Raw genomic sequence first — 18,355 nt, 5'->3', positions numbered from 1 at the left:
TTCTCTATCTATGCTACGATCAAGTGAAATCATTGGGTGAACTATTTTTTTCTAAACAACTAAGATTAATGGGCCATATTCATAATTAAGACCAATTTCTGCTAATAGATATATTTGGGAAAAGTCAGAGCCCTTTGCAACAGCTAAAGAGGGAAAAACTAGACTTCATGAGCTTCAGTCTCTAAAGGTAGAAAAGCAGAAAATAACAGGCAAATGTGATTTTAAATCCATATTTAGATAAAGTACCACCTTTTATTTGTCAAATGCTGTGATATGTATGTGTAAGAATGCCTTGAAACTCAAAAAAATACCAACTCCAGAGAACACCAATGGTAAGCTAATTAATTTGAAGCATGCAAGTCCATGTGTGTGCTAGTTGACTTTTCTGCTGGCTATTCGTTTTAGTAAACTTAATCAAATCAGGATATATTCTGCTCAAGCTAGAATGAAACATACAGCTTTCTTTATAGCTAAGCTCTCCCCGTTTCAGAAAAAAATATTTGTCTTTGCCAGTGGAGGGAGAAGTAATTGAATGTGCGTGACATAGGTGAAAGGTAGCAACTGAAGATATTTTTACAGTACAGCACTTACTCAATTACTTTCTTTTATGCAAGTCAAACATTCAAATTCCAAATGATACTGACAGTAACTTTAAAGCCATAATTTCAATTCCAACCCACAAAAAAACATATTAGGTTAGGTCTGTGTATTTGCTGATAATATCTTTTATAGTATGCCTTGTATATACATTTATCACCAAATATTATTATTCTTTATGATCCACCATCCTTTAGGAATAATTTGAAAACAATACAGGGTGATGTACACTTGAGACTTGCAACTCATACTAGGAGCAGTCTTTGCTATTGAAATACTCGAAGAGGCATTACATCTCAGAACAGTCATTTAATCACATTGAGCACTTAGACTACTACTCAAATATTTATCTAGAAAAAAAAATGAATGCTATTTCACACAGCTGATGTTGTAGCAAAGGCACTAAAAAATCCCCTGCTGCATACAGATTGCTATCATTTCAAAATGTCTTTATGTACACGTGGAGACTAAACACACTGAGAAGTTTTATAGGAACTTCAAAACAACTTTATTTCTCATGAAGAGCTATTTTTTTCCTCTTGTAAGAAGTCCATCTATTTTTGCCAGATCTCCAAGTGAAACTGTTGCAGAACCTCTCTGGGCAGGTTTTGCCTAAGAGTGAAAAACAAGAGAAAAAATACATTTTTTAAAAAAGTTATTTTGTAAAAACCTTTTAAAATATCAGTAATTTCAAAGATAAAATAGTTCAGCTTCACATTACCTGTGATTCATGAAATTTCCATCCAATCATGTAGAAGATCTGAAACGTTGCAGGTACCGTGCCATCACTATTTCCATACATTTCTGCCAGGGCAGGAAGAGAGACAATGGAGAGGTGTGCAGAACATCAGTTTTAAGAAACAATCAGTTCCCAATACATCAGAACCAAGTATGATGTATTCATCATAATGACCCTCAGTGAAAGATTTGGGACAATAAAAATATCCCTTACTGGTGTATCAATATAGTTCAGATCCTGTCATTATAATTAAGGCTAAAAATACCTGTACTAAAATTCTGCTTTTTTCTATTCCAAAATGGTTTTATTTTACATAGAGGTCGGAGAAAAGACATGGAAAATACATTCTTAAAGTCATTTCAGGTGAACTCACCTATTAAATACTTACCTCGGTATATTGCTGCAGCTGCCAGCATTGTATCCCTGTGTAGCAGAGGTTTTCTGTTCCAAGAGCAATTACTCTCTCCCATACCTAAAAATATGTTTCAGCTTTAAGGAAAAGAAGATATAGCATATATCATGAGTTAAGTGTCATGCACTACTGGCAGATTTTTATTACACCAGAGTAAGTATAGAATCCTCTGAATCTCACTTTACGAGTACAACCTACAGCAGGGAAGTTTCTTACCTGTACGGATCCAAGCCTTTTAATGCCAGTGCTTTGCAATTTACTGTTTGTATTGCTAGGAATGATATCTCAGATTATTACTTTCCAGCCAGAGTGTTCAAGCATTTAGATTTTTCTAATGTATTGTTTTTATCCACTAAGTACAAAGCGTTTGTTCAGACACCACTCATATATTTTTCATATTATCATCAGAACTAAATACCCCGGAAGATTTTTAATAGGAAATAACCATAAACCTTAATTCTCCTTAATCACTTACTGTATCTGAATGCTTCTGCAGGGAATTAAAGTTCTATTTTCATTAAGGTATTAACTCTACACAACAGCAGATGACCTGAAATAAGAAGATGCCCTGAATTGCTCCATAAGTAACTACTGACTGCATACCAACAACTACTTTGCAGTTCATGACAAATGATCACCAACTCAATTGTTAAGCACCACTTTTTTTGTCTGTGTTTTCCTCATACTCTAGTTTGAGGGTCTATTTACTCTCACTCTAAAGCAGTGTCCTGAACATCCTATTACTTAGGTAGGCTCACAGGAAAGAAAAAAAAAAAAAGGCATTATGTTGGATATATGTTTCTGCCTTCCTTTCAGGGCTTTTTAGCAGTTTACACTGAGGAGGCTTACAAAGAACAAGCATAAAAGAGCAACAGAAAATTTACAGAAGACCACAAGCACAGATTTTTGGCTTTTGCTTCCCAATAAAAGTCTACTGATGGGCTTACGTTTCTGACTCACTAGGTATCAGGAAAAAAAGTAATGCTTTCACTACTACAATATGTTTTATTTGAAGTAAAAAAAAACATGCTGAAACTCTTGTGCATCTGTATTGCTGATAGAGAAAATGTTTCTATTTCCAAAGTATATACTTGCCTTGCAAGTCTTCCATTATCTCAAACAACCCTGGGTAGTTTACTTGAATTTCATCAGTATCCTGAAAGAATTCGGAATCTTAATTTTAGAGCATATCAAATTAAAAACAAAGCATTATGTCAGCTTTCAGAGCCTGCTACTTCTGTTCAAACAGAACCATGTATTTCTCAGAAAAATATACTCCCTCAACATTGCTGAAGAGCTTTTTCTAGTAGCTCAAATGCAATCAAGTTTTAATTGAAGTGCCATTATTTTCTTCTTCTTTTTAGAAGAAAGAGCAAGAGTGTTTTTTCAAGTAGGTCTAACATTCTGCGACACATCTCTCCAGAACGACCATGCAAATTCTACTGGGCCACTAGCCAAAGATATTCTTCCGTGGGTTTCAAAAATCACAGTACAGCCAAGAACAGATTTAGTTCAGGCTATTTCAGAAACTTACTTAGCAAAGTGTACTACATGCAGAAATAAGGAAGCACCACATTAGTAATGTACTTGGAAGTAGCATTTCTTATACACCGGTTCTGATGTTCCACATTGTTCTGATTTTTTTTTTTTTTTAAATAATTACCACAGTCAGAGTGTTAAAGCCAGTTCTTGACAGGAGATGTCCCAAGTCCGATACAGCAGTGAACGGTGATACATGAGGAGAAAAACCCCCTTCTCTCTCTAATTCTGCTAGCTGCAAAGAGCAGCGAAGCTCATACAGAGTGTCCCCCCCAAACATTGAACCAATAAATACTCCATCTGGCTTAAGAACTTGGTGAATCTACAACAGAAGAAAAATTATATTATTTCTTTTATTTTTATTAATACTGCACAACTAAGACATTCTTAGTGTTATTTTTTTTTTTTTTGATGAACTTAAAAGTAATCATTGTAATATCTTTAACAGATTTTTAATATTGACTATTCCGCACTGCAAGTTGCACCACCAAAGCTTTTGGTAACATTGCAAGATATATAATCTGTTCTCAGAAGAGACTATTTGTTCTTAAGAAAGATAATCACTGAAAATTACATTCACAACCAGGAAACACAAATACCAGGATACGCTGTTAAAGTCAAGGGTAAGACTGTTTTCAATTTTTCAAATTTCCAGATAAAATAATGTATTTCTTTCCAAGCTTGGTTTTATTATTATTTATAACAAATACTGCGGGCATTATAATTCTTATTTACTGTTCCGTAATAGGGCATTCCTATCACAAACATGTGATAGGATAGTACATATGATATGCTTGAAATAAAGGAAAAAACGCCAAGCTGGAAAAGATATTCTTCACTCCTGTGCTAAAGCCAGGAGAATAAAAAAAAAAAAAATAATCTGCAAAAAGGATCTTAGTTAACCCCAAAATCGGATTTTTTTTCAGTAACATGTGTGGGTTTTCCTCCTCTACACATATTTGCTTCACATAAGAATCAGAAAGCTTTTATCTGATTAGAGTTGTAATTCAAAATAGATAGCTGAGGCAAATATTGAACACGAATGCCATAAACCAGCTTTGGACTAGTTTGATTAGAAAACATTTAGAAAGCTATTAAGTGCAACTGTCAATGAAATCAGTAGCATTGACTCAGTTTACATTAATTACCACAATCTTAGCTGCTAAAACTGCAAAATATTATACAAACATGTTATTTTGTAGTTATTTATCCTAAATTGCTTTGAGACAATAAATTAATAGAAATATCAACTGGTACTCCTCAAACTGCTGGAAATATTGCAAAGAATATCCAACTAACATGAGCTACGTATGTGCCTATTTTATTTAAAGAACAGGAAATATATAGAGCTCTGAATAGAAGTAATGGTAAGTATTTTTTATTTAATAATAGTTGCACTAAAAAACAGTTTCTTACCTCTCTAAAAGCTTTAGGAAGGTCATTCACCCAGTGTAAACTGAAATACCAGAAAGAATGCAGAAGTTCTGAAACACTGGGATAAAATGCAGTGAAAAATCAAAAAAAAAAAAAAAACCAAAAAAAAAAAAAAGAGCTCAAGAAGGTACATGTGCCTTGAGGGAAATAAATCATCATTAAGAATCATCAGGACACCACTTCTTCTTAAAGTATGCTCATATTGACCATGCAAATACATTTCATACAGCATGACTTACAGCACTTGTTCCTTAATGGACTACTTTTTTGATATTAGTGTGGAAAGAACATTATTTAATATCTTTATCCAAAAAAACTAAATGTCAATTAAGACATACCTCAAGCTGCTAACAACAAGATCAAATGTATCTTCTTTGAAAGGAAGGAATTCCTCATCAGCTACAATGTTGATCGTAGGTACTTCAGATTCTACAGCATTTTTCTAATGTTGGGTTATAATAAAAACATTATCAGAAATTTATTCCTTTTGCTTTTCGGCATTATGGAATTAAGTACATTAACACTCAGAAAGCTACTTACAAAAACATTCTCTGCCATGTCAACTTGAATAAGCTTTTCGACGATTTCCTGAAATAAAATAAGAAACTGTCAACCATTTGAGTTGTTTTATAAACTGACATGAGTTATTTTTGAACACTTACACATACAAGGAATAGTGATAGTAATGATTGCTGCATGGGAGAATAGTTGAGGTAAAAGTAGTAACAAGCTTGAGGTTCAGTCAGATATAAACCACAGAACAGCAGACAGTGATGTACATTTACTCATTTCATGGTTTATGTAGGACAAACTGTTCTCCATTTAAAAATCTCCAAACTGATAGTTCTTGCTCACAATTAAGTGTGTGCAACAAAGACTGACTGAAAAATATGCATCTCCCAACTGAGGACTGAAAGTTAACTACTCAACAACAGTAGCTTCCCTTGCACTACTATTTGTCTAATCTTCAAATCTAGAGTCCAAGTCTTATGAGGAGAGGTTGAGGGAGCTGGGCGTGTTTAGCATGAAGAGAAGTAGGCTCAGGGGAAGCCTTATTGTACTTTACGGTTACCTTAAAGGTATTTGTAACAAGGTGGGGATTGGGCTCTTCTCCCAAGCATCAAGTGGTAAGCTGAGGGGAAATGGCCTCAAATTGCACCAGGGGGATGTGTGGATTAGATACCAGGATAAAATTCCTTACTGAAGGGGTTGTGTGGCATTGGAACAGGCTGCCTAGGGAAGCGGTCGAGCCACCCTAGGTCTGGAGGCCTTCAATAAATGTGTAGATGTGGAACTCAGTAGCATGGTTTAGTGGTGGACTTGTCAGTACTAGGTTAAATCATAGAATATCCCAAGTTGGAAGGGACCCATAAGGATCAACAAGTCCAACTCCTGGCACCACACAGGTCTACCCAAAATTTTAAGACCATGTGACTAAGTCCAAACGCTTCTTAAACTCTGACAGGCTTGGTGCAGTGACTACTTCACTGGGGAGCCTGTTCTAGCATGTGACCACCCTCTTGGTGAAGAGCCTCTTCCTGATGTCTAGCCTAAACCTCCCGTGCCTCAGCTTGACACCATTCCCTTGGGTCCTATCACTGGTGATTAAAGAGAATTAGTCATGCCTGCCCCTCCACTCCCATTTGCAAGGAAGTTGTAGACTGTGATGAGATCTCCCCTCAACCTCCTCTTCTCCAGGCTGAACAGGCCAAATGACTTCAGCTGCTCCTCGTACATCTTCCCTTCCAGGCCCTTCACCATCTTCGTCACCTTCCTCTGGACACTCCAATAGTTTTACATCCTTTTTGTACTGTGGTGCCCAGAACTGCACACAGTGCTTGAGGTGAGGCCGCACCAGCGCAGAGCAGAGTGGGACGATCACTTCCCTTGACCGACTAGTGATGCCGTGCTTGATGCACCCCAGGATATGGTTGGCCCTCCTGGCTGCCAGGGCACACTGCTGGCTCCTATTCAACTTGCTGTCAACCACAGCCCCCAGATCCCTCTCTGCGGGGCTGCTCTCCAGCATCTTGTCCCCCAGTCTGTACGTGTAGCCAGGGTTGCCTCATCCCAGGTGTAGAACCCAGCACTTGCTCTTGTTAAACCTCATGCAGGTGGTGATTGCCCAGCTCTCCAATCTGTCCAGATCTCTCTGCAGAAGAGGCTGGACTAGTTGATTTTAGAGGGCTTTTCCAACCTGGATGATTCTATGATTAGGATTCTGACAAAGACACACCTTTGGACTGTAGATACATGTATGAAGTAATAAATAAAGGAACTTAAAGGAACTTCCTCGTTAGCAGAGAATTATTTTATCTTACAACAGAGCCCTAATAGAAAACAGACGGTTGAACACGCACTTGTTTTAAATACTTTGAAGCACGACACGCCAGTACCTTGGTTAAATGCTGAACGATGTAACCTCTCCCAGAGCCCACATCCAAAGCGAGAGGGAAGGTCCTGGAGGACAGGCGGAACAAGGTTTAAAGCCGCGCTCCCCCCAGCCCCGCTCCGAGCACGCCTCCAGCTGCCGGGCGGCGAGACCCACCTGGGGATGTCCAGCAGCCTGTCGGCCACCCTGCCGCCGACCTGTGGGGACAGCCAGCCCATCAGCGCCGCCGGGGGCGCGGTGCCATCCCCATCCCCGTCCCCGTCCCCACCCCACCTCCTCCCGCAGGTACTCGCACTGCGCCCGCTGCGCCTGCACGGCCGCCCAGTTCTTCTGCTTCCGCTTCAACCGCCGGTCGAAGGGGCTCAGCACCCCCGGAGGGGTGGCGGCAGGGGGAGAGGAGGAGGCAGCGGCGGCCGGCAGCCCCCACAGCCGGCGGCGTCCACCGCCCCACCTCACGGCCCCCAGCCTCCACAGGCAGCCCCCCGCCGCCATGATGCGCGGCGCGCACCCGCCTCCTCCCGCGCCCCTCCCCGAGCATGCGCGCCGCCGCCATTTTGCGGGATTGGCTGGGAGGAGGCTGAGCCGCCGCGGCCGCCGTAGCTGCGGTGGCGGCGCGTGGTGCGCTGAGGTGCTGCCGGCCGGTGGGGGCCGTTACCGGCTTTTAACGGTCGTTACCGGCTTTTAACGGTCGTTACCGGGCGGTGGGCGTGGGACAGCGGTAGGGTCTGCTGTCGAGGGTAGCTTGAGCTACGTGGGTGCTCCTCTTCACCGCTGCCCCCAGGCTTTGGGGCTTTCCCTGCGCGTTCCTTGGGGAATCCATTTAGGTAGAGGTTACAAGCTTGACTTTATTCTTTATCTTTTTACAGCTATGCGTCTGGAATTATACTCTTTCTAATACAAAATGCTTTGTTTTCTTTCATATTCCAGTTACCCAAGCCTTCATTGACGCCCAAGATGGCATCCCAGCAGGAAATTCTGAGTGATGAGCGCTTCAGCCGTGTCACCAGGGATCCCAGGTTTTGGGAGATGCCAGAAAAAGATCGCAAAATCAAGATCGACAAGCGATTCCGAGCGATGTTTCACGACAAGAGGTTCAAGCTCAAGTGTGCCGTGGATAAAAGAGGGCGCCCTGTTAATTATACCTCTGTGGAGAACCTCAGAAAGTTTTACGCCCTGTCGGAGTCTGACTCTGAGCTTTCAGAAGGTGATAGCGAAGTATGCACGGAGAAGGAAAAAAAGAAGAAAAAAACTAAGCCGAAGGAAGAAGTAGAGTCTGTAAAACCACTTGCTGATGGTCACCCTAGGGAAGAGAGTAAACTAACCAAACAAGGGGCGGACCGAATGGGTGAAGTAGTGACAAAGCTAAATTACCAAACTGAGGGGCAGAAAACTGCATCAAGGACCAAGTTGAAAGAGGACTCCAAGAAAATTGTATCAGAAATTGATCGCTGTCAGGGAAACAAGGACCTTTTGCCCCACGGGAAAAACAAGCAAAGAAATGAATCAGGAGGAAGATTGGCTTCGGTTCAGAACAAGCAAAAGCCTTCACAGACAAGTGGTGCTAAATCAGATAAAGCTCCTAGGAAGGGTCATTCCCTAGGAGGAAAAACAAAAGAATCAGGTTAGTTGGTAAAGTAACAGGTAAACTCACCTATATTTATGTGTTGTTGTTGCAGTTGTTTTATCCATAGAAAATCTTGTTTTGTTTTGTTTTTTTTTGCTTTTCCACAATATCAGCCATGAAATAACTGACTCGGGTTCAGTGTTGCTGAAGAATCAGAGTTGGTCAGCTGCTCACAGAGCTGGTGCTTGTCCTTCTGTAACATTGTGGACAATGATCTGTCCTTTGTCGGAGCCGAAATCGTTTGTTAGGGTAGTTAGAAAAGTAAAATGTATTGCATACATTAGTATGTTTGCCAAACTGAATGTTGAATGTAAGGTCTGATGCCATGAGAACTTAATATCAACAGTCATTAAGTGAAAGCATAAGAAGAGCAGTATAAGCCCTTGGTACAAGAAGGAATTAGAGAGAACAGGTGATTTGAACAACTGTTTATTACCATCTCTGTGCATATAGCCTGCATTATTAAAACCCAACTTTTAATCTGTTGATTCTGTATGTATAATTAGAATAAAATAATAATATGCTGTTAGTTTGCTAATACAACTGTAGGACTGAAGAGCAATAAATTAGACAAACTGAGGAGGCAATACTGATGATTTGTTGTTTGTACTTCCATGATATAGCTTGTTCTTGTCTTATGTACTTGAGAGATTTTTGTATCTGTACAAAGTAAACCTTTGTTTTTTCTTCTTTGTAAAAGATCATATGTAGTTGCAGCATAAAAATAGATATTTTATGTTTTAGGGACTGTGTGCAAAGACACATGTGATGAAAGTGACGTCAGTGAAAGCCAATTAGAGGAAGAAACTTCTGAGAGAGAAAACATTGAGTATGCAGAAACAGAAGAAGAGTCAGAAGACAATGGGGAAACAGGCGAGGATGAGGAGTCAGAAGATGATGGAGAAACAGGCGAGGAAGATAGTGATTCAGAAGATGATGAAAGTGATATGGGGCCTGATCTAGCTAGAGGTATAGGAAACATTGAAACAAGCTCAGAGGATGACGAGGATTTAGACGATCTATTTCCAAAGGAGCCCGAGATTGAGCATTCATGGGGTGAGCTAGATAAAGATGCCCCTCGTGGAGATGAGGTAAAACTACATCTGTATGTGAAAAGTTGCTCTGTGATTACCTGAAAGATGTATGTTGTTATGAGTTGATTGTGGATTTTCATCTATATAACTGTTCGTGAAAATATTTTTCATAGTGGTTTTTCAGCATTTTTCTTTACAAAATGCAAGCCATCATGAAATTGGCGGAGAATGAGAGACCTTGGGCATTCTCCTGTACTCCTCTGCATCTAAGCAGAGGCTCTTATATGAATGCTATCTGCAAGTGAAAGAACAAATGGAATTGAGCTTTTTAAGAAATTCTGGAGTTTAAATAATACTGCTTATGTTGATTACTTACTCGTTTCCACTTTTCTAATTTGATTTTTTTAATTCATAGTGGAAGTTAAGAACTTACTAGACAATGAAGCGGGACTTTAATCTGAACACAGTTATTTTATATGAAATCACAGCAGTGTGGTGCTGTTGTAACACTGATATTTATTGCTATTGTGACAACCATGTAATGATAACCCAATCCTAAGTGCTGATGTTATAAACGCAGTCCTAATTCCGTGGTTGGTTGGTGCAGTCCAGTGCACCAATTGGTGCTTCACCGTTTGTGTCTTTCTATCTGCTCTGTTGATTGCTGTTTCTGACCTTTGCTAGTTTAAGAGATACTGAGTCTTGGGGAAAATAATACTTTTATGTTTTCTGCAGCTTCTTGCTGACTCAATTTTTTTTAAAAGACAGTTGCTACAGAATTGTGTATTCCACAAAGCAGACAGAATTAAACTTACAACTTCGTCCTGTTTTTTTTCTCCCATTCAGATTACAAGCAGACTGGCAGTTTGTAACATGGATTGGGATAGGCTGAAGGCTAAGGACTTGCTGGCTTTATTTAATTCTTTTGTACCCAAAGGAGGGACTATATTTAACGTTAAGGTAAGACCTGATTTCTAAAAGAGGTAGTGACTTTTACTGGAAAGAGCAGGGAAGCCTGCAAAGAGAGAGAGTTCTGTGGAAGAACCAAAAAAGAAATTAACATGATAAATGAGAAACTGTATGCATTGCAATTTAACTAGCTGTGTTAGAAATAAATCACAGAATTGGAGAATATCCGGAGTTGAAAGGGACTGACTAGGAGTTGGACAATTGACCCCCCTCTCCTGGCTCCACACAGGACCACCCCAAAATCACACCCTGTGTCTTAGAGCATTGTCCAAATGCTTCTTAAACTCTGGCAGCTTGGTGCTGTGACCTCTTCTCTGGAAAGCCTGTCCTAGTGCCCGACCACCCTCTGGGTGCAGAACCTTTCCCTGACACCCAGCCTGACCCTCCCCTGTCCCAGCTCTATGCTGTTCCTTTGGGTCCTGTCGCTGTCCCCAGAGAGCAGAGCTCAGCGCCTGCCTCTCTGCTCCCCTCGTGAGGGAGCTGCAGGCCACCATGAGGCCTCCCCTTGGCCTGCTGTGCTCTGGGCTGAACAAACTGAGTGACTAAAGCTGCTCCTCATGTGTCTTGCCTTCTAGAATCTTCTAGACCCTTTTCAGCAAATGAGTTGCATGCAGAGATAAAGACAAGGTGTTAACAGCTTCAGAATTTATGAGGCTGGCTCCAGGCGCTGTTTTGCTGAGCTTAACAGAGAAGTTCTCCAAGTCTAGTAGATTACATTTCTGTACCTAGTTTGATTTTTCAGTAGCTAATGGGGCAGATAACTCAACCTTAAACCTGGCAGTTTCCAAGTGTTTTACAGTCCCTGTTATCATTGCAGAGGTTGGCTTGTTTTTCATCAATTTTGAGTTATTTATAAAATGGTTAAATTCCGATAGTTAAGTCCTATTTTTCCATTTTTAGTATCTGCTTCCAGCAGAAGTTTTTTGAGAAGTGTTATTACCGCAGTCCTTTTTGAAATGGGCCACAGTAATATGTCAGGGCTTCTGTTCTTCATCTGTCTGAAAATTCTCATTTCTAAATCTGTTTATTCCACAGTCTTTTCTGTAAGTGAACAGTAAGAGGGTATTAAAGTTTGTGGCATTGATGGCTTTATTTTTCTTCTGCTAAAACCAGTGAACTCTAAAAGGCTTGGTGAGATATTTTTTTTCTGAATTGGTATATGTTAGGCTGCTGCAGTTAAAATTTATTTTTGTGTTGTTTTATTCATAGATTTATCCTTCAGAGTTTGGAAAAGAGAGGTTAAAAGAGGAAGAACAACAAGGACCTGCGGAACTATTTGATCTTCCAGAGAATACCACAGAAAAAGACGGGTATTTACTTAATCTTCAAATGAGAGATACAAGCCTTAATTCCTAGTGAAAGCCTGGTCAGCTGCTTTTTGCAGACTTTCATTTGTGGGAGTCTCCTGTGGACAAATTTATTCTATACCTTTTTTTGAGAGTTTTAGACCTGACCCTTGTTCATTGTCAATGCGTTGAATAGATGCATTATGATAAAACTTGAGAAAATCTTCGTATTGATAAGTGACTTGAAATTTTTATTACATTAGCTCATTGCGGTAGTAAATGGAACAAATGTGTAGAGAGCTTAAAATGTTATTCTCTGCAAATTGCCATTCATACCATATACAGCAAACTCCCTTTGTTGCTTACTGTCGAAACTTTTATCTGCGTAACCAACAGGGACCGTAACTTAGCCCAAGAATTCCCAGGTTGAGACTTCCTGAATGCCTCCTGCAGCGGCCCTGGCTTACTAGGCTGAGCTCATCAGGCCTACCGTTGTCCAGGCTTCTTCAGGCATGTCTCTTTTTGTTTTGTTTCCCTCCTCTCTTGTTCTGCTTGAAAGTCTTATCTGTATGGAACTGGAGAGGTTTTGGTTTAATATTTTTCCAGAATTTCCAGATGTTTGGCAACCTGAGCGGAGCCCCTTTTGTATAATACATCCCACCAGACTGTCCTATATTCGGAAAATCAGGATGCTTCTAAACCAGGTGTAAAATTATTTGCAGCAAGTCTCTGGTGCATCAGGGAATTGTATAATGAACTTAAAGTGTGTGCTGAAGTCAGCTTCACTCCGCGCTTCAAGGTGCACCCTGAAGTACTGGGTTTACTGCTCAGTGGGCTTCAGACACTCATATATAACGAATGGAAATCTTGGTATCTCAGACACCTCTGATACCTCTGCACATACCCTTTGTAGTCACAGGCCAGGACCTCAGCCCTGTGATCTGTCTCCTCCATTTTTCCACCAATTCATCTACATGTCAACCTCTTTTCTGCTTTTTTTTAACTTTTGCTTCGGCTTCTGTGATGACGGCACCACCTGTGCTACTGAAGTTGGTGTCCTGATTCCCTTTTTCAACTGTATTGCTATCTTATTCATTACTCCTACATTGTGTCTCCAGCACGAGGATCTGAAATCCTGTCCTCTTACAGTCTTGCAGTTTTGGTTAATGTTGTTAACATGCAACGGTACTTCTATATGAAAATGTTTTTTATCAGCCTCGCAGGGAGCCAGGTTTTCAGGTGCCCGCTCAGCTAAATAAGTACAGACACCTGGACAGGAAAGATTAAATGGTACTTCTCGTGGCATGCATAGGGGCATGCAAAGATGCTACCCTGTGTGCCCTGTGCAGAGACGCTAACTTCGTGATGCCTGTAGGAGGCAGAACTGGATAGAGTTGCTGTTGCATAGTGTCTTCAAGTGATTTGAACGCTGCTAGTAATTTAAAAGTTGGGAATTTCGTGACTCCAGTCCTAGCATGTTAGCTCATCTTGTGGAAAATACCATTGTAAAAACACCAAGTGAAACAGCACCTCCTTTAATCAAACTATGAATTAGTTTTTTGAGTAAAGCTGAGTAGGTATTTTTAAAACTTCACGCTGTTTAACACCTAGTCTTAGTAAAAGATGAGGAGAGTGTTTGAATGGTGTATGCTTTTAAGTTGATTGTGTTGTTTTCTACTTTTGCAGGCTTTACAGGGAAAAATTAAGGGAGTATCAGTTTAAACGGCTGAAGTACTTCTATGCAGTTGTAGAATGTGACTCTCCAGAAACAGCCAATAAGATTTACGAGGAATGCGATGGGTTGGAATTTGAAAGTAGCTGCTCTTTTATTGACCTGAGGTAAATTCAGTGCTGACTGTCTTATGTAGGTATCCTGGGTGGGGAGGGGGCCACTAAATTTTAACCAGTTTTACATAATTTGAACTAAACACTATTGTCATTGTAACCAAAATGAGATTTATTTTTTTTAATTAGGCAATCAATGCATTGTTAAGGTGCGGAGTTTTTCTGTTTGTTTGTTTTCCCTTGAGCTGGAAAGTTTCATTTTTTTACCGGAAAATTGCAAGTTTGAAAGGAGCTCTGAATAGAGAGATTATTCTCAGGTAAAATGTTCTGTTTGACTCTTCAACCTTATGGTAAAATTCAAGTTGTTGAGAAAACAGGACAACATACTGCTGCTCTCGTGCTTTTTCAGGGTTGCTTACCACAGGGCAAGAATGTTGTCCTGAAGCTGCAATAGATTACTATGCTGGTTCCTGTGAATAAGCTGGAAGCTCTAATATTTTAAAAGTCACGTTTGGGAAAAAGAATTTTAAGTTCTAGTGGTGTTTTATTGTTACTATTTCCTTCTGTTACCAAAAAGTCTTCTGGTCTGAGCAGAAGTGAGGTTACTAAATCATGTTAAGTTTGGACAGAAGCTGGCTTTGTCTACTGGAACCCATATTATTGGGCACTCTTGGAAATTGGTGAAAGATAACTTTTTTGTTTTGAATCATTGTTTAGAGGAGCTTAATTCATTTTCCTTGGAATCATTCTGGAGAATATCATCTCTGCCAAATGAACACACAACTCTTCTTGCTTCTAAACACAGAAAGATAATGTTTTACAGCAGACAGCTGTTTGAAATTCCCCAAGGCTTTTCCTAATCTTCCACTTTATTATATTTTTAGTGTTGAATAGTATTCATCATATTACATTTGTAGTGATTAAAAATAAATAACTCAATTTATGCATTTGCCGAGGCGATCGGCTCCAGGGCAGACGCGTTCTGCAGCAGAGCGGGGGATCGGGCCAGGCAGGGCTAATTTTTCCGGCATCGAGCCTACTCGAGAGAGCCGCCAGGACCCGGCAGCCCTCGTGAGGGAGGCTGACGAGGCATAGGCGGAGCCAGCAGCGCCCCCTCCCCCAGCCGCTCAAAAGCTGCCCCTAGGGAGCGCGAGCGACCAGGACGGGCAAACAGGGCGCGGCGAGGCAGGGCGAGCAGGCAGGGCGGAGCGCTCTCCCCCGCCCATACGTAACACCTCCTCAACGACAGCCTTAGCGAGGCGATAATGGTCTCCACCAGGCACGGTGGGCTCTCCAGGAAGTCGGTACGCACCCAGACCGACTACCCGTTAAAAAGTGCAGCGGTTCAGGCCACCGGATGCAGGGAGTGTCTGAGCCTGTTGCTGCCATCGGCGGGAGGCGGAGAAACTGTGTGTGTGAGGTGTGAGCAGGTGGATGACCTGGTCCGCATGGTGGCGGAGCTCAAGGAGGAGGTGGAGAGGTTGAGAGATATCAGGGAGTGTGAGCAGGAGATAGACTGGTGGAGTGACTCCCTGCAGGCCCTCAAGGAGAGGTACCGGGGGTGAGACACCCCAGATGGGGGTGGAGCCCCTGCCCTGTGGCCGTCAGGCAGAGGGAGGGGATCTGGGAGTTGAGGAGGAATGGAGACAGGTCCCTGCTCGACATTGCAGGCGATGCCCTCCCCTTCCGGCCCCACCTTCCCAGGTGCCCTTACGCAACAGGTTTGAGGCCCTGGAGATTGAGAGACCGGTGGGTGAGGAAGAGGTAGCAAGTGTACCCAGGAGGATGCCTAGGGCGAGGAGGTCGACTCCACGCCTCAGGACTGCCTCCACCAAGAAAGACAGAAGGGTGATTGTTGTGGGAGACTCTCTCCTCAGGGGAACAGAGGGCCCTATTTGTCGGCCTGACCCTACCCGTAGGGAAGTCTGCTGCCTCCCTGGGGCCAGGGTCAGGGACGTTGCCAGGAAGCTTCCCAACCTGGTTTGCCCCTCTGACTATTACCATCTTTTGATAGTCCAGGCACGTAGTGATGACATTGAAGAGAGAAGCCTGAGGGCTATTAAACGACACTTTAGGGGACTGGGACGGTTAGTGGATGGAGCGGGAGTGCAGGTAGTGTATACGTCCATCCCTACAGTGGCAGGGAGGGGTACAGAGAGGACACGAAAAGCCCACCTGTTAAACACATGGCTCAGGGGCTGGTGCCAAGACAGAAATCTTGGGTTTTTCGACCATGGGGCACTTTACTCGACACCCGGCCTGATGGCCACAGATGGGTCCCTATCTTTTAGGGGAAAACGGATCCTGGGCCAGGAGCTGGCAGGGCTCATTGAGAGGGCTTTAAACTAGGTAAGAAGGGGGATGGGGCTGAAGCAAGGATTGTTGGAGCTGTGCCAGGGGGAACAGTAGCAAGGCCGGGGGATAAGGCAATGGCCCAGCTGAAGTGCATCTACACCAATGCACGCAGCATGGGTAACAAACAGGAGGAGCTGGAAGCCATTGTGCAGCAGGCAGGCTACGACTTGGTTGCCATCACGGAGACGTGGTGGGACCACTCTCATGACTGGAGTACTGCAATGACTGGCTATAAACTCTTCAGAAGGGACAGGCAGCACAGAAGGGGTGGTGGAGTGGCTCTCTATATTAGAGAGTGTTTCGATGTTGTAGAACTCGAGGCTGGGCATGACAAAGTCGAGTCCCTTTGGGTTAGGATTGGCGGGGCCAACAAGGCTAGCGTCCTGGTCGGGGTCTGTTACAGACCGCCGAACCAGGACGAGGAGACGGATGAGGAGTTCTACAGGCAGCTGGCAGAAGTTGCGAAATCATCAGCGTTGGTTCTCGTGGGGGACTTCAACTTCCCTGACATATCCTGGAAGCACAACACAGCCCAGAGGAAGCAGTCTAGGAGGTTTCTGGAGAGCGTGGAAGATAGCTTCCTGACACAGCTGGTTAGTGAGCCTACCAGGGGTGGCGCCCTGCTAGACCTTCTCTTCACAGAGAAGGACTGGTGGAGGATGTGATTGTCAGGAGCTGTCTTGGGCAGAGTGACCATGAAATGGTGGAGTTCTCTATTCTTGGCAAGGCCAGGAAGGGGACCAGTAAAACCACTGTATTGGACTTTCAGAGGGCTGACTTTGTGCTGCTGAGGACACTGGTTGGTAGAGTCCCTTGGGAGGCGGTTCTGAAGGGCAGAGGAGTCCAGGAAGGCTGGGCGCTCTTCAAGAGGGAAATCTTAATGGCGCAGGAACGGTCCGTCCCCACGTGCCCAAAGACGAGCTGGCGGGGAAGAAGACCAGCCTGGCTGAACAGAGAACTGTGGCTCGAGCTTAGAAGAAAAAAGAGGGTTTATAATCTTTGGAAAAGTGGGCAGGCCACTAGGGAGGACTATAAGGATATCGTGAGGCTGTGCAGGGACAAAATTAGAAAAGCCAAAGCTCATCTGGAGCTCAATCTGGCTACTGCCGTTAAAGATAACAAAAAATGTTTTTATAAATACATCAACACAAAAAGGAGGACTAAGGAGAATCTCCATCCTTTACTGGATGCAGGGGGAAACCTAGTTACAAGAGATGAGGAAAAGGTGGAGGTGCTTAATGTCTTCTTTGCCTCAGTCTTTAACGGCAATACCGGTTGTTCTCTGGATACCCAGTACCCTGAACTGGTGGAAGGGGATGGGGAGAGAGATGTGGCCCTCACTATCCACGAAGAACTGGTTGGTGACCTGCTACGGCACTTGGATGTGCACAAGTCGATGAGGCCGGATGGGATCCACCCAAGGGTACTGAGAGAACTGGCAGAGGTACTGGCCAAGCTGCTTACCATCATTTATCAACAGTCCTGGCTATCGGGGGAGGTCCCAGCTGACTGGCGGCTAGCGAATGTGACGCCCATCTACAAGAAGGGCCGGAGGACTGACCCGGGAAACTACAGGCCTGTCAGTTTGACCTCAGTGCCAGGGAAGCTCATGGAGCAGATTATCTCGAGAGTCATCACGCAGCACTTGAAGGGCAAGCAGGCGATCAGGCCCAGTCAGCATGGGTTTTATGAAGGGCAGGTCCTGCTTGACGAACCTGATCTCCTTCTATGACCAAGTGACGCGCTGGGTGGATGAGGGAAAGGCTGTGGATGTGGTCTACCTTGACTTCAGCAAGGCTTTTGACACCGTTTCCCACAGCATTCTCCTCAAGAAACTGGCTGCTCTTGGCTTGGACTGGCGCACGCTTCGTTGGGTTAGAAACTGGCTGGATAGCCGGGCCCAAAGAGTCGTGGTAAATGGAGTCAAATCCAGTTGGAGGCCGGTCACTAGTGGCGTTCCCCAGGGCTCGGTGCTGGGGCCGGTCCTCTTCAATATCTTCATTGATGATCTGGATGAGGGCATTGAGTGCACCCTCAGTAAGTTTGCAGACGACACCAAGTTAGGTGCGTGTGTCGATCTGCTCGAGGGTAGGAAGGCTCTGCAGGAGGATCTGGAGAGGCTGCACCGATGGGCTGAGGTCAACTGCATGAAGTTCAACAAGGCCAAGTGCCGGGTCCTGCACCTGGGG

General features: G+C 43.2%; 2 protein-coding genes across 6 annotated transcripts in view; one reads left to right on the top strand and one right to left on the bottom strand.

Moving 5' to 3' along the window:
- Nucleotides 1-1,081: 1,081 nt before the first annotated feature.
- NDUFAF5 (NADH:ubiquinone oxidoreductase complex assembly factor 5) lies at nucleotides 1,082-7,306 on the bottom strand. 4 transcript variants are annotated; one of them, XM_035321348.1, is made up of 9 exons: nucleotides 7,270-7,306; nucleotides 7,118-7,181; nucleotides 5,262-5,309; nucleotides 5,060-5,163; nucleotides 4,704-4,743; nucleotides 3,412-3,609; nucleotides 2,844-2,904; nucleotides 2,224-2,298; nucleotides 1,728-1,825 (listed from the first exon to the last, which is right to left on the bottom strand). In XM_035321348.1, the coding sequence occupies exons 3-8, from the start codon at nucleotides 5,277-5,279 to the stop codon at nucleotides 2,249-2,251; spliced, it is 471 nt and encodes a 156-aa protein (XP_035177239.1). In that variant the 5' UTR covers nucleotides 5,280-5,309; nucleotides 7,118-7,181; nucleotides 7,270-7,306; the 3' UTR covers nucleotides 1,728-1,825; nucleotides 2,224-2,248. The 4 variants fall into 4 exon arrangements, with proteins under 4 accessions (XP_035177240.1, XP_035177239.1, XP_035177238.1 ...); XM_035321347.1 differs by having other exon boundaries at nucleotides 1,728-1,808; XM_035321350.1 differs by lacking the exon at nucleotides 2,224-2,298.
- Nucleotides 7,307-7,608: 302 nt separating this feature from the next.
- The window catches only part of ESF1 (ESF1 nucleolar pre-rRNA processing protein homolog), a 34,961-nt gene continuing 24,214 nt past the window's right edge, over nucleotides 7,609-18,355 (top strand). Inside the window, exons 1-7 of one of the 2 annotated variants that reach the window (XM_035321346.1) lie at nucleotides 7,609-7,741; nucleotides 8,041-8,734; nucleotides 9,482-9,585; nucleotides 9,619-9,828; nucleotides 10,618-10,731; nucleotides 11,950-12,050; nucleotides 13,713-13,865. In XM_035321346.1, the coding sequence (XP_035177237.1) occupies nucleotides 8,068-8,734; nucleotides 9,482-9,585; nucleotides 9,619-9,828; nucleotides 10,618-10,731; nucleotides 11,950-12,050; nucleotides 13,713-13,865 (1,349 nt within the window). In that variant the 5' untranslated portion in view covers nucleotides 7,609-7,741; nucleotides 8,041-8,067. Of the gene's footprint in view, nucleotides 7,742-8,040; nucleotides 8,735-9,481; nucleotides 9,829-10,617; nucleotides 10,732-11,949; nucleotides 12,051-13,712; nucleotides 13,866-18,355 lie in introns of both variants that reach the window. The other variant, XM_035321345.1, reaches the window with a different exon arrangement.

This window comes from Oxyura jamaicensis, chromosome 3 (assembly GCF_011077185.1).
Source record: "Oxyura jamaicensis isolate SHBP4307 breed ruddy duck chromosome 3, BPBGC_Ojam_1.0, whole genome shotgun sequence".
Classification (NCBI taxonomy): domain Eukaryota; kingdom Metazoa; phylum Chordata; class Aves; order Anseriformes; family Anatidae; genus Oxyura; species Oxyura jamaicensis.
The sequence above is the reverse complement of the archived record's forward strand: the minus strand, read 5'-3'. Positions and strand labels throughout refer to the sequence as shown.

What these genes read in the sequence shown, in the direction of transcription:
- NDUFAF5 (XM_035321348.1), bottom strand. An exon ending in CTTGTTGTTAGCAGCTTGAG is followed by an intron (nt 4,744 to 5,059) that starts GTATGTCTTAAT and finishes CTGGTATTTCAG; the next exon opens with TTTACACTGGGTGAATGACC. An exon ending in TTCCTAAAGCTTTTAGAGAG is followed by an intron (nt 3,610 to 4,703) that starts GTAAGAAACTGT and finishes CTTCTGTTGTAG; the next exon opens with ATTCACCAAGTTCTTAAGCC.